The sequence below is a fragment of the Microcebus murinus genome, chromosome 4, assembly GCF_040939455.1.
Source record: "Microcebus murinus isolate Inina chromosome 4, M.murinus_Inina_mat1.0, whole genome shotgun sequence".
NCBI classification, from domain to species: Eukaryota; Metazoa; Chordata; class Mammalia; order Primates; family Cheirogaleidae; genus Microcebus; species Microcebus murinus.
Genome location: NC_134107.1, coordinates 106,910,733 through 106,924,564, shown reverse-complemented (window position 1 = coordinate 106,924,564; position 13,832 = coordinate 106,910,733). Strand labels below are relative to the sequence as shown.

The 13,832-nt window shown below is 45.4% G+C and overlaps 1 protein-coding gene across 2 annotated transcripts in view; it reads left to right on the top strand.

Moving 5' to 3' along the window:
- The window catches only part of OPCML (opioid binding protein/cell adhesion molecule like), a 1,057,641-nt gene extending 1,044,461 nt beyond the window's left edge, over positions 1–13,180 (top strand). For both annotated transcript variants that reach the window (XM_020286783.2, XM_012739629.2), the window contains exon 8: positions 8,926–13,180. In XM_020286783.2, coding sequence (XP_020142372.2) covers positions 8,926–9,026 — 101 coding nt within the window. In that variant the 3' untranslated portion in view covers positions 9,027–13,180. The remainder of the gene's footprint in view (positions 1–8,925) is intronic.
- The last annotated feature ends 652 nt before the right edge of the window (positions 13,181–13,832 follow it).

Below are 13,832 nucleotides of genomic sequence, written 5' to 3'. Positions count from 1 at the left end.
GTTCTCCCTTGAATGCTAAGCTACAAACCACATTCCCTACCTGAATATTCCACAGGATTCTCAAACTCATTCTTTTGTTCCTGGGAACCTCTCCCCCTCCAGCGTATGCCTTGCCCCTCACCTGCGCACGCTCACTGGGATCCCTACGGTCATTTGTGGCCTCTTGCTCTCCCTCAGCCTGTACCTCTGTGAGTCAGTGAGTCTTAGCAAGCACACCTTTCCTCCGACTGTGGCGTGCATCTCACCTGGACAGTTGGGGTATCTCTCCCCTGTCTTCGATAATCCCTCTCCAATCTGTTTGCCCCAACAGGGCCAAGTGACATTTCTGAAACTCAGAATAGACCTTGTCCTTTCAGTTACAGAAGACATGGCTACCAGGACAGCATGGCACTAAGGCTGCTCTCACTGTGAGGTCAGCCTGCCCTTCTAGCTCCCCTGCCTCCAGCAGGCTGCCCCCTGAGTCCCAAATGCCTTCACATATCTAAGTCTTTGACCACGCTGCTCCTACTCCCCACCCATCCACCCTTCACTCATCCAGTCAGCAGGTATTTGTTTAGTGCATTCTTATATGCAAGGAATTATACTAAGGACTGATGGACAAGGAGAAACAGAGTTTCTGATCTTGTACAAACAAGTAAATAGGCAATTACACAGAAGCCATCAGCTATTAAGTTTCAGCCACACATGGCTTTAGACGCCTAAGAATCCTTTGAGATAAATATCGTTATTATTTCCATTTCACACAAGAAGAGCCTAGAGCTCTGAGAATTTAAGTGATGTGACGGCACCCCCCCCCCCACCAGAGAGAAGGAATCCCACCATAGACAGAAGTGGCAGTACCAGTTTTTGCACCCAGGTTTGTCTGACTTTAATCCCAGGCTTCTTTCTGAGCCATGTGTATGCTGTCTCTTGCAGTGGCTCGAGGGTCACAGATGTAGTCTTTTGACCTCTTCTCTGCCTGATAAAATCATACTCATCCTTCAAAGCTCTACTCAGTGGCACCCCATGTGCAGAGCATTTGTGAACCCCACTGGAGAATCAATCCTTCATCTTTTGGGCTGTCGTGCTGGCTCACCCTGAGGCTTGCATTTTGTTTGTATTTGTTTCTGCACTTAGAGGACATAACACTGTATCTTGCAATGGTTGCTGCCCAGTAAATGTGTGTGGAATTAATAACTCTATCTTCTAGTCAACAGGGGCATCAGTTATAGCCTCTGCACAGTTTGAGACTCTTCACTAACCAAATAGAAACCAAATACTCAAAAGGACTTGCAGTCCTCTCCCCTCAGGGAAGTCAAATTGCTGTTTCTCTGGCTTTCTCTTTCATTCCAGCCTCTCCCATGTCCAATTCTAATTTGAAATTTAGGGCACACCCCCATCTTTCTTGTGAGGCAAGCTACATCAGACATTCCAATTCACTGTTTAGGAAGACGTTCATCACATGATTTCTTCTTGCGAAGACATCAAAAGCAGCATGTATTTGTCCATTTCCTGCTGATAATGTGTATGATTTTTATTTTTCAAATCCACGATGTAAATCCAGGTGGGAGGGAATGAGTCAGAGAGAAACACCATCGCTTTTGGCTGATGACAGCAGAGTAATCATTTGTATTTTCCCCAACCTGCAAAATGTCAACATATTAGAAAAAAAAATATGCAGACATTTCCCATTTCATTCCTGATGAGGTTCCTTGTCACTCACCCACACCCCACCCTCCTGTCTGAATCACTGACATCTGGCTATTAGCCTGAGCATTTAGAATTTAACACGGAGCGTTCAGGGTGTGCTGAAGTCAGCACAGGCGCGAGACTATGGTTCAGCATAGACTAAACTCTTGTCTCTTTCTGGTCTGTGATGAGCTGACAGATTTGAATTAACTTCTGATATTAACTTCTTAAGCTTTGTTTTTGCAGTAAGCACAAAACAGGAAGTGTTAACAGAACACAACAAAGATGGTTGTTGTGTTTGTCTCTTTCTCTGCTCTTCTTGGTCGGGCTGGCTGCAAAGCCAGTTAATCTTTCTTGTGAAACAACGCAGTGCTGTATTTTCCACTGTAATTAAAGACAATGGAGGAAAAGTTCCCTTTGAAGGGAAACGATGTGCCTTCATCAGCTGGCTCTGCTGAAAATAGGTTTATGTTTCGCCAACAAGTATAACACATACATCCTCTAATTAGATTTCCTTGCTCTTCTTTTAATCACCAAGAACATCATTATCCTTTTGGTTCCTCATTAGGAAGGTCACATAGTTCATAATCATACTTAGAAAACCTGTCCAAATTTCAGAACAAAACTGTATCTTCTCAGGCTTCAGATGTTTCATTGATCTCACTGTGCTATCAACAAGTTCGACTTGCCTGTGGGTTTTTTCTTTTCTTTTCCTTTCTAATGCTATCACCCTACCACCTGCCATTTTTAGTAGAATTAGAGCTATGCAGTCTACTGTTGTTGAAAAACCATGCCATATTTTCATCACAACCATAGAAAGAAAAATGAGCAACACATTCCAATACCTTCATCTCTTGTAATGCACCCCGCATTTTTAGGCTTCAAAATCTCTCACGAGGCAGGATCACATAATGAAGCTTCTGTATTTTCTGGGAGCTTTGTTCTGAGTTTGGATACTGTGATTGTCAACACCTGCCACTCAAGGGGGTGATGAGCCTCCCCTGAATGCAACAGCGCATGCTCAGTTGCAGGGTGGCTAGGCTTGACGTCTCCAGTTCTTATTTTGTAGGCACGGATTAATTCTATTTTAAGTCCTCAACCAAATTTGCTTTTTAAAAATCGAATATTTAGTATATTTAATTCACCAAGATAGGCAACCTTTCAGAAGTAGAGTTTATTTGTTCGTTTGTTTGTTTATTATTTGTCTGATCTCTGTGGAGTTTCACTCCTACCCAAGAGGTCCTCCTCTGAGCAACTGTATTCTTGCTGCACGCACCAATTGGCCTCTGTGCCATTTCTATAGCTTGTCTCCTGACCATTTCAGCCTTTCTCTCTCTCTCTCTTTGTCTCTCTCTCTCTCTGTCTCTCTCTCTCTCTCTCCACTATATTCTGAAGGCTAACTTATTTTTGTCTGTATTCTGTCCTCAAAGCGTTTTGTTATTGTCATTATTGTCATTTAGAGATTGTTTTGTGGCTTTGCATCCTCATTTCAGCTTTTATTTTCAAAGATGCTCAACACTAGGCATGCAGGAAGCCTCCTTTTGAGCACTTGGAAGGGTGAGGGAGGAGGGACTGGAGCAAGGAAAAAGGCCATGATTACCTGCTCTCACTTTCAATTTAGCCTGGAAAAATATTTAGTTAAGTCTGATATTTGTAGCAGCCATTCTAGTTGAATTTAGTCATTGTTAATCATAAACAGAGAAAGATTCCTTAAATGTGGCTTTTGCCCAGAGAAAGAATTGGGCTTTTAAATACACTTCTTCAGGATAACTGGCCTTTCTTAGGAAGCTTTTATCCATGGTTAACAGCCACCTCAGGTCTTTCCAGAAGGGACCAGGTTACTCACTCACCAGCCATGGCCACCTGCGCTTTCAGCCAGTGTTTGACAGTAATTCTGAGAACCTGGTATTCCGGAGGGTCTCCCTTTCCACAGTAGGATCCTTACACGAGACGCTGTTAATATTTTAGAGATCAGCAATTCTTGTCCTGGTTCTAATTCACCTGATATTTATTCATCCTTTACTCTACACTTGGCTACTTTACATGCCATCTTACCCAACCCTCAGAGCAATACTGAGGTAAATAAACCTACCCCTTCCCCATTTTACACATTAAAAAAAGAACTGTTTCAGAGAAGCTGACTGTCTTGTCTGAAGTCTTCTTACCAGTGGGTTGCACAGCCAGAATTCAAATTCAGTTTTGACTCTTAAATTCAATCTTCTTAAGACTATCCAACAGGCAGGATGTTCCCGAGATGAAGGGGATTTGGGGTTATTTGTTCCAAATGGCTTTCTTCTCAGAATCTGTGACAGTTTAAAAATATATTTGTCTGTTTGCTTGTTTGTTTATTTATCTGGACCAGGACAGAGGATATGCTAGCTCCTTCTGGAATAGAAGCTGTTTGAAAGTAGAGACTGTGTCTGTCTGTCTGTCTTTCTGAAAGCAGAGCCTGACACACGGCAGGCACCCAGTAAATATTGTCGAATGGCTGTGACTCCTTGGGGCTGGCTTGGGGTCTGCTTCCTTCGCAGGATGACTCTCCGCCTTTGGACCTAGCCAGGAGGTTGGCGCTGGCCCTCCCCCAGCGCACTTGCCAATGCTCCACCTCCCCGAGCCCTGCCGCCTCTGGTCTCTCTCAGCAGCAAACACTCTCCTTTAAACCATCTCACCTCTTCCCTCACACTCCACCAAAATCGCACCTGGGCTTCAGTGTATTTAGAAAAGATCTAAATAAGCCACTATTCAGCTCAACTACGAACTGGGAGGGAGGGCTATGGAACCCCCAGTCGGTGGGAGCAGTTGCCGTGATCACATGACTGCTTTGGGCCAGGCACTGCACTCATCACGTTAATCCTTTAACTAATCCTGTGGACTCAGAGTTATTAGCCCTGTTTTCAGTGAGAAATCTGAAAGTACCTCATCTAGGATCACAGAGCTGCCAAACCACAGGTCAGGATTTAAATCCAAATTGGTCAGACTCCAGAGTTGCTAGGACCAGCTGCACTTTTGCCAGTGACATTATCCCAAAGGATGACGTTATTCCAGACTAGGTGCACGGCCGAGGAGGTGGCGGAGCACAGAGACCTTCCCTGAGGTCCCTAGTAGATGGTTTCCCACCTGCACTTCCAGGAATCCTGCTCCTTGGTCTTTGCTTCAAACTCTTGGCCTTTATCTAGGTGTTCTGCAGGGTCAGTTTTCTGGAGTGGAGCACGTAATTGAAAATCTACCTTCCATTTCCGAATCTTGGATTCTAGGTTTTGGATGAGAAACTACTTTTCTCCCTATTTCCACCAAAATGAAAATGAATACAGCATTTGAATTCCTACCTCTATTTATTGAAATTAAAACTGGTATCATTTTGGGTGTCAGTACCTGGAGAAGTCCACGCTGTAGGAAAGTAGTATTCAGCCCGACTCTGGAGTGGTGTGCTGCAGGCTTGGTGCCCGTGCTGCTGAGCGCAGGGGAGACTTTCAATACCGTGTCCCCCTCGAGACACGGGGAGCCCTGCATGTTCATTCAACTCACATTTGCAAAGGCCTCCTGACAGCCTAGGGGACCAAGCATGAGCCCCGAGATGACATGGGACCACACCAAATTAAACTACAGCAACCTATCACTTCCATATTAAATCACAGAGAAGCATTTGGCCCAGCCTGGCAGAACACGCCCAAGCCAGATGCTTCCTTTTACTCATTTCTAGTCGGGGAAGGTTACTGTAAGGATGCAATTAAATAATCAGGTCATTGCCGATGATTTTTGTCTCACACTCTTCCAACCTAGAGAGTGGTACATAGATGTGAGCCCCTCCTCCTGCTTCTAATAAGGCCGAGAGCCCTCCGGTGAGCCCCGCTGCGCTGGCATTTGGCCCGTCTGCCTCATCTCCCGTGTGTCCAGGACCTGACGGACGAAAGCGGTGCTAGCTTTCATCTCTGTCGTAGTGGATTGGATGAATTCTCTGGCCACAATAGCCCGGCCATTTCTCATACACCAATTGACCAAAGGCACGTTGGCAGCAAATGGCCATATCACCTGACACTGCAAAGCAGGTGCTCGTTATACCTGCTAAAGAATAAAATTCCCTGAAGCTGCATAGAAAATGGGGCCCCGACAGGGCAACTCTGGGATCCAGGAAGGTTCAGCGCCCTCTCTGGGAGGTCTCAGGAGGAGGGTGCCTGCAGGAGGCAAGAGCTGGAGTGATGATGTTTCTGTCACCTGGAGAAGGCTGCCCGGCTGCTCAGCAGCTGTCCAGTCCACTACCAGATGCGGTTTCTCCTCTTGCGATAACTCAGAGCACCGACAGGCAAAGAGCCCTAGACTAGCCTGTCACACCTCCTCTCCCAGAGAACCCAGGCCCAGAGAGGCGATGCCACTTAGCTAGGGAGCCGCTGAGCCACACAGAGAAGGTGGGCTCTCGGCCACGTGTCCTCCTGCCCCATGACGCGGTGGACACTGGGAAACACGCACAAATGGCCACTTTCCGTAGAGAGGAAGTAGAGCTGTGAGAATCAAGAACACGGACTCTGGGGATGAGGACTTGGCTCTAATCTAGTTCGAGGCCATATAAGTTGTGTGGCCACAGGCAAGGTGTTTACATGCTCTGATGCTCTGCTCCTACTTTCCCCGTTCACACAGTGGAGATGACAATAGGAGGACATCCCTTGCCGGGTCGATGTGATGGCTAAACGAGTTAATACGTGTTTAGCATTGAGAATCATGCTTGCCACGTAACAGCACAATGTAAATGGTCGCCACCCTCGGCAAGCTGAGTGGCCTGTGTGTCTGCTAAGGCCCCTGACAGCTTCCACTCTTGGGAACGCTGCACAGCACCCGAGTGGGCTGTGAAGCAGGCGTCCTCGAACTGCGGCCCGCGGGCCACATGCGGGTGTTTATGCCCCGTTTGTTTTTTTTTTACTTCAAAATAAGATATGTGCAGTGTGCATAGGAATTTGTTCATTGTTTTTTTTAAATTATAGTCCGGCCCTCCAACGGTCTGAGGGACAGTGAACTGGCCCCCTGTTTAAAAAAGTTTGAGGACCCCTGCTGTAAGCCCTCTGCCCAGTAAGCATCGGGTATTTTATGGCAACTGCTGCTCGCCACCGGAAACGCTCATTTCTCTTCAGGATTTTGCCTCTTTCTCTCGCCAAGCTCATTCTTTCATGCTTTGCTTTCCATATATACGTCTCCTCTCCTCTTTGCTTTAGCTATAGCCAACCTTATGCCGATGGCACGACACCCACAGAAATGCTTAAGTCCACTGGTGGAACTTGGAATAAAATGATCCCTACACTAGAAACGGTTATCTGAGTGGAGCACATTAGGGCTTCAGTTGTTTCTTAAGTCAATATCAACATAGTAAATTAAATAAAGACATATATACACATACATATATGTACATATACAACTAGTATAATATATGTGTCATAATGTCATATATAATGAAAGATACTTTTAAGGAAAAATGTATACATATGTAAAATACATTTAAAGAAACATATTAAAGAAACATATGGGCCTAAAGAATCTACATAGCTCATTTCCTTATAAATGTACTTAAAAATATAAAATCATTCATCTTTTGCAGAAGATAATATATAGAGAATTACCTTGAGCTTCAACTTGAGCATTTTCCAACTCAGTAAATTCTATAGCCAGTATGATCCTTAGGATGTGTGTTGGGACAGCTAAGGCCCCAGAATCAGGCTACTCTCCATAAATATTAATATTATGGAGACTTCATGGGGACCATGACACTAAGCTAGAACCTGGATCCTGCCCTTGTTTGTGAATATTCTATAATGAAAATGCAGAGTAATATGAATCAGACTTCAAGCTATCAAGTAAACATGACTTTGTAGTCCATAAGAGCATGCACATTGTAAATTAGGGGAAGAAAAGACATCCATGTTAAAATTCCTGGGGTAGGAGCAGTCGTATGCTCATTGCTGGATTGAGAGACCTGAACGTCCCAAAACAAAATGTCCCTTCCTAGGCAAAGTGTGGATATGTGCTATAAGGCTGATAGAACCAAATGAACTAACCCCGCCCAAGGAGATTCTGCAGCACCTCAGCTTCTGAAAGGAGTCACGCTTGTGTCCAGCAGGCCAGTTTGCTTCCCAAAGAGGCTGTGAGGTCCCGGCTTGAGACCGTGGAAGGAGCACACTGTCTTGTCTGCATCCCCTTCCCTTGTCACTGGTCTTACAGAAATGTCTCTCACTGGCTTTTAATCCCATGGCAATACTCAGTTGTGCTTTGTCTGGACACACTTGCTTGCTAGCTGTGGGTCTTGGTGAACATCCTAGCATTTGCTGATAAAGGTGATGGTGGAGCACAGAGGCTGAGTTAGACACGCCCACCTGGGCCCTCGCAGCCGGCTGGGGCAATCCCAAATCCTGCGCTCTGTCTTCCTGACGCCCGGCAGACGCGGAGAAAGGAACAGCACCTGTGATTCTGTGGGCCAATTTCCCAGTGGAACTTGAACGATTTATAGGGATGTGGGAAAGGGCCAGGGAGAGAGGGAAGCAGCGAGAAAACACAAAGGGAGAGCCCCTTGAGGCCGAATCACCGGGTGGCAGTCTGTGCTGGGAATGCCAGGCCTGTTCTGCGGCCTTGTCAGGGCACTGCTGAGCCGACGGCTGGGTAAGCCCAGCCACAGCCCAAAAACTCGTGAGGGCGATTGTTCGTCCTTCCTCGGCTGGGCAGGAGGAGCCTCCACGATACCTAAGTCACACATCCCGGGGGTGGACAGGGCCACATCAACACTGACTTCCGCTGCACACAAAACATCCCCGTCCCTCTCCTTTCTTCCCCTACACCTGCTTCTCGCCCTCTGGACCCCTCCTGCCCCCATGCCTACCCTGTCCCGCTCGTCCCTGCCTGCACTCGACACTCTGCAGGGACAGAGCACAGTTAGAGACACTGCCCATGACGCAGCCCTCAGGTCCTGCCTTCACGCCGAGCCCTGTTTGCTCCTTTTGCCCTTTGGGCCTCCCCCACTGCCCTCAGCTCCCCACTGAGGAAGCCCAGCCCCTCTGAGCAGGCCACAGTGATCCAGGCGTCCAGGCGCCCCAGGGACTGTCATTTGAGTCTCCAAATACTCCCTGCAGGCCTTTTCCACTTGTCAAGGCTTGGGGCTGGGGGAGGGCGGAGGTGGGCGGCGCTCAGGAGAAGCATGCCTGCCTGCCTGCCTGTCAGGGGAGAAGGCTGGTGTCCTGAGGGCACGTGCTAACAGCTCTGTCTCTCTCTCTGTCCCCTACACAGGGCCTGGAGCAGTCATTGATGGTGTAAACTCGGCCTCTAGAGCGCTGGCTTGTCTCTGGCTGTCAGGGACCCTCTTTGCCCACTTCTTCATCAAGTTTTGATAAGAAATCATAGGTCCTCTGAGCAACGCCTGCTTCTCCATATCACAGACTTTTATCTGCACTGCGGAGGGCAAACCAGTTGGGCTTCTTTTTATTTGTTTCTGTTATTCTTCTTGATTTTTTTCTTTTTTTGCTGTTTTTTTCTTTTTATTTGTTTGTTTGTTTGCTTTTGTTTATTTGCCTTTTTTCCCAGTTCGAATGAGTGGGGTTGGAGGGTGGGGTGGGCAGGATTCTACCATGTGTGGGATAATCATTCACTGGTGTGTCCAAAAATGAGATCAGCTCCTGCTACCTTGGCCCTTCCCTTTCCTCTGCGTCTCTCCCTGTCATCATTACCACCAACCTCTCCAACACACAAAAAACATAGTTCCATTTGGGCCAAAATTGTGCCTCATGAAAAACACCCTGAATACACAACCCGACTTAATGTAGTCCCCAGCAAGAGTTGCAGCCAAGTGTCCTATTACCTGTGTCTTTCAAGCTTTGGATCATCTTCCCAATTATAATGTACATATCCCTCCCTATGTTTATTACTGTCTAATTCCATTAGGGTGCACATCTTTTCTTTCAGCTATATCACTATATCCATATCTAGTATAGATATAGATATATGTAGATGATCTTGCCATCTTCTGTAGCCACTCTGCCCTATTCATTTCTCCTATCAGATACAGGGATTAGAGGTTAGGGGCTATGCATGCAACCCCAAACTAAAAATTTAGAAGTCAAGTGACCAAAAAAGGGGGAGGCACGTTAAAGATAGTACTTCTCTTTTTAAAAAAGTGCTATTCAACTCATAGAAGTGATTGATAGATGGCTGATTATTTACGTTTTATCAAGCTATCTATCAAAGTAATCATATGTTTATCCATCTACTCAATTGTCTGATTTATCCTCCATCCAATGATCTACCCACCTGTCTTCCTCTCTAGCAATCTATTTACTGTATTTACCAATCTATCAATGTAATTGTCTAACACTTCTTTCTATTTCTTTCCCCGCTACTCACTATCCATTCATCACCATATTAATCTCTAATCATATTGTGTCTATCCCACTGTATTCATTTCTCCTCTACCATCAGCAGGCATTGGCATCTTTATAATTACCTATTAACTCCTCATGGGAAAGCCAATGATCTCACAGGCTAACAACATGAAAAAGCAATACCCTGTGTCATGGACTCTTTAAAATCCAGTATCCTATCCACCCAAGGTAGACGCTAACAGATGGACCAAAGTAGCAATCTAATGATCAGTCACTAGCTGTTCCCAGAAGAGACTGTATTTTCTCAAACATCTCCTTGTGAAGCAGCTCAGCCCTGGAAAAGTCTTGATTAGCACTGTGATTCTCCTTTCACGCTTGAAGGACAAAGGTACCAAACTTCATGCTTCTCTCAGCCCTTCAAGAAAGTGCATGTCAGGAACCTATGGGACCTACTCCATGGCTGCCTTTCCTTAATAGCAAGAACATAAAAGCAAAAAGCTCCATATCTGTTTCTGCAATGTGGAGTGAATGGTCCACCCGTCTGAGTGTGATGGCTTCAAGCTAGTGTCTCCTCTGCGCTCCAAGTCTGGTTGAATCTGTTTGAAAACTAGCCAGTAAAAAGCTGATGGAGGCCAATTACGTGGTGGGTGCATTGACAACTCTGGTATTTGTTTCCGGAAGCTCTTCTGAGCTGAGGGCACTTGAGCAACTGACTTAATTTTCAAGCACTTGATTAACACAACACTGCAAACAGGAGGGGGAAGTGTAAGTGACACAATCTCTCTGATGCAGGCTGCTTCTCCAGTGGATTTGGGGGAGGACGTCCACAGCCCCCCATGTTCGCAGCAGACCCAGCATACGAGGAAGGGCTGACCTGATCTTGCTACATTGTCCGCTGGGCCAAGGAATACTTACCCTGCAAGGTGCCTGGGATTCAGAAGAAAGGCATTGAAGACCACACAGGGTTTGCTGCAGGGACTGACTACTGAGAGGCTGAGAAAGTGGCATTAACAATGACTTTCTCACAGACCTTCCCTGCCTCAGTTGGAAAACCTTTTCAATTCCTCAGTCTAAAATACAAAAAATATGAGCACCATAGAGATGCATTTCTTTACGCTTAATTGATCTTCTATCTCCAGTTATCAGTGCCCTCTTTGTTCCTGTTCATTACACTACATGACCAGAACATCTGCAATGGGGAACTGCATTCATAGATAGCTACACACACACATACACAGACGTACGAACGTAGGTTGCCTTGGCACACAACAAGCTGAGCACTGTCTTAAGAGGTAGAGCTGGTGTGAGTGCAATTAATATTACATTTGCCAGCTGTAAACAGACATCTGCATTTCCTAGTGAGCTGCCAGGAGCCAGATTCTGGGAACATAAATGATGTGCCAAAAGCAGTGTACCGATTCCAAGTTCTAGGGATGATCTCGAGCAGGCGCAGAATCAGAAATAAAGGTCGGGCATAAACGTTCCAGATCTGTCACCACATTGAGCACCTGGAGTCCGGCTGGTGTCAGACAGCATAGGAGAATTCACTGTATCATCTGAGTGTGCTACTGACAATAAATTTGTTACTTTGGAATGAAATAAATGTGAAGGCTTGGGGAGTGGATAGTCTTGGAGAACACAGTGCTTGAAATGGACAAGCTATACCTGTTCCTTAGTCCAAGACTTATTTTAAAGGAAGGAGTTCATCCTTCTTTGGCCAAGATCATCGAAACCTTTCAAACTCAACAAGGCTGGTCTCAGGGTCCCTGGAACTCTTCTCTGCCCCCTTCTACTGGATACTGGGATCCACCTCTTGTGGTTATCTAGCCCAGCCATGTTTCAGAAGGAAAAATGCTATGGTAAATCCTCATCTGTCTGGGATAAAGAAAACAAAGTAAATAAAACACAAGACAACTGGGGCACTCACTGGGCATGAAAAAGAATTTTCTTCACAGTAGACGTACTCCAGCTTCTGTGTTTTTGAGCTATTTTGGTGGGGATAGCTCTCCATGACCATAGCTGCTACCCAACATTCTGAAGCATACAGAACAACTAACGCTTACTAAAGACAATATCCACACTTCCATTTACTTTTCCAACTTTGCATATGGAGGGCACATGAGTAAGGCTTGCTGGCGAGATTTCAGGGTACCGATGGTGGGGCTGAGGTGGAGGTAAGAGAGGGAAAAGAACCAAGTCTCTGAGCAACCTGTAGCTCTTAGTGGGTTTTCCACATGGAAAGGAAGCCAAAGGGGGCTTGTGGGGAGATTTGGTGAGAGGAATTCAATTATGCAGTGACTCTGAAACCCTTCCCCTTCCCAAAACAAAGTTAATATGCACTTTCGCCAAAGTAATGCCAATGCACGCGCTAGTGTGAAGGCCAAGCTTGTTTTTCAGTAGTTCAATGTCAAGTGCCTGATACAGTCATCTGCAAGTCTAAACAAGTGTGTTTAACTTTTTTCGTTTTTGTTTCAATTGGGGGGAGGGGGCAGATATGGAGAAGTGGCTGTCAAAATATGCACATATTCTATACAGAGAGCACTGCATGCTTGGTCTGCTCCAGGGGACTGAAGAAAAGGTAAGGTTTGTGTCAGAAAGGGGTCTGGGCCTCTTTCCTCTGAAATCCGCACCCCTCACTAGAGGATACATTTCCCAAGTTGGGCAATTAGTTCTTAAAACCTGGGTGGGAAGTGTGCTCTGGGACTCTAGAAACTTCACAACTGAGGCTGAGTTTAAGGATCTATTTCTACATCAATTCAGTCAACTTGCTTTCCACAAAGAGGAGTTGGCAAGCTCTACTTATGTTGTAAGAACCAGTACATCAAAGAGGCAGAGGATCTCAAAGTGGGCAGTCCATCCTGACGAGAACTTATTCCTGTCCCCACATCAGCAGTGGCTATGAATGGAATATCCCAGTTTCGGTGGTGTAGACGGAGGGGAGGCTTAAGATGAGGTGAGATCAGGAGGCAGGGACGTCCTTCCTCACTTTGATCCTGAGTTGGATTCTGAGAAAGAAAAACTGGCTTTGCATTACCCGGAACCAGCCCCAAACAAAAACAAATTTTAATCCCTTTGGAATTAAGGAAAGTAGCATAAAAGTTTCCTTTCTGACAAAATGCATTTTTTTTTCTTTTTCACCAACAGCAAGAATTTTTGGTTTTCATTGCACAAGCAATGGAAACTCTCATATTCAGTTGCCTGTTCTCCATTATTCAAAGCTTCCCTGTTTTTTTCTTTTAAGACAAGTAAGTTTGAGCAGTTGCAGTAAAACTTCACAGGTGTATAAGTAGGAAGGCAACGTTTTCACAAAGAGACCATATGATGAGAACTCTTCATGATCGCTAAATGCAAACAAATAAAAATGCCAGTCTCATTTCCCTCATTTCTTACTTAAGAGAAGAGAAGTAAATGAAAGGAGGAAGAAATAGATTTGTAATTAAAAGATGTGGCGAAAAGATATAGCTGAGTCAGTTCAATTTGGCCTTCAGGTGCAGAATACTCAGAATCCAAAGGAATGTGGAGTGGACTTAATTAGACACAATTGTCTCTATCCCAAAAGTAGTCAGCTACGCCTAATTCTAGCATTTTGAAAGAGATTCTTGTTGTTTCTTTCAATGGTGCCCTTTACAAGGCACACAGTTGTTCCACACCACTGGGTGGAGAAAGAAAGATTGTGAACCCTTTGCCATCCTTTTGGGGTTACATTCTACATTATTTGGCAGATTTATAAGGATATCAATAATAACAATGATGTGTAATAATAGCTGCCCTTGTGTTAGTTAAAGGGAGCATTTTTAATCATTCAGAAATTTTCGTGAC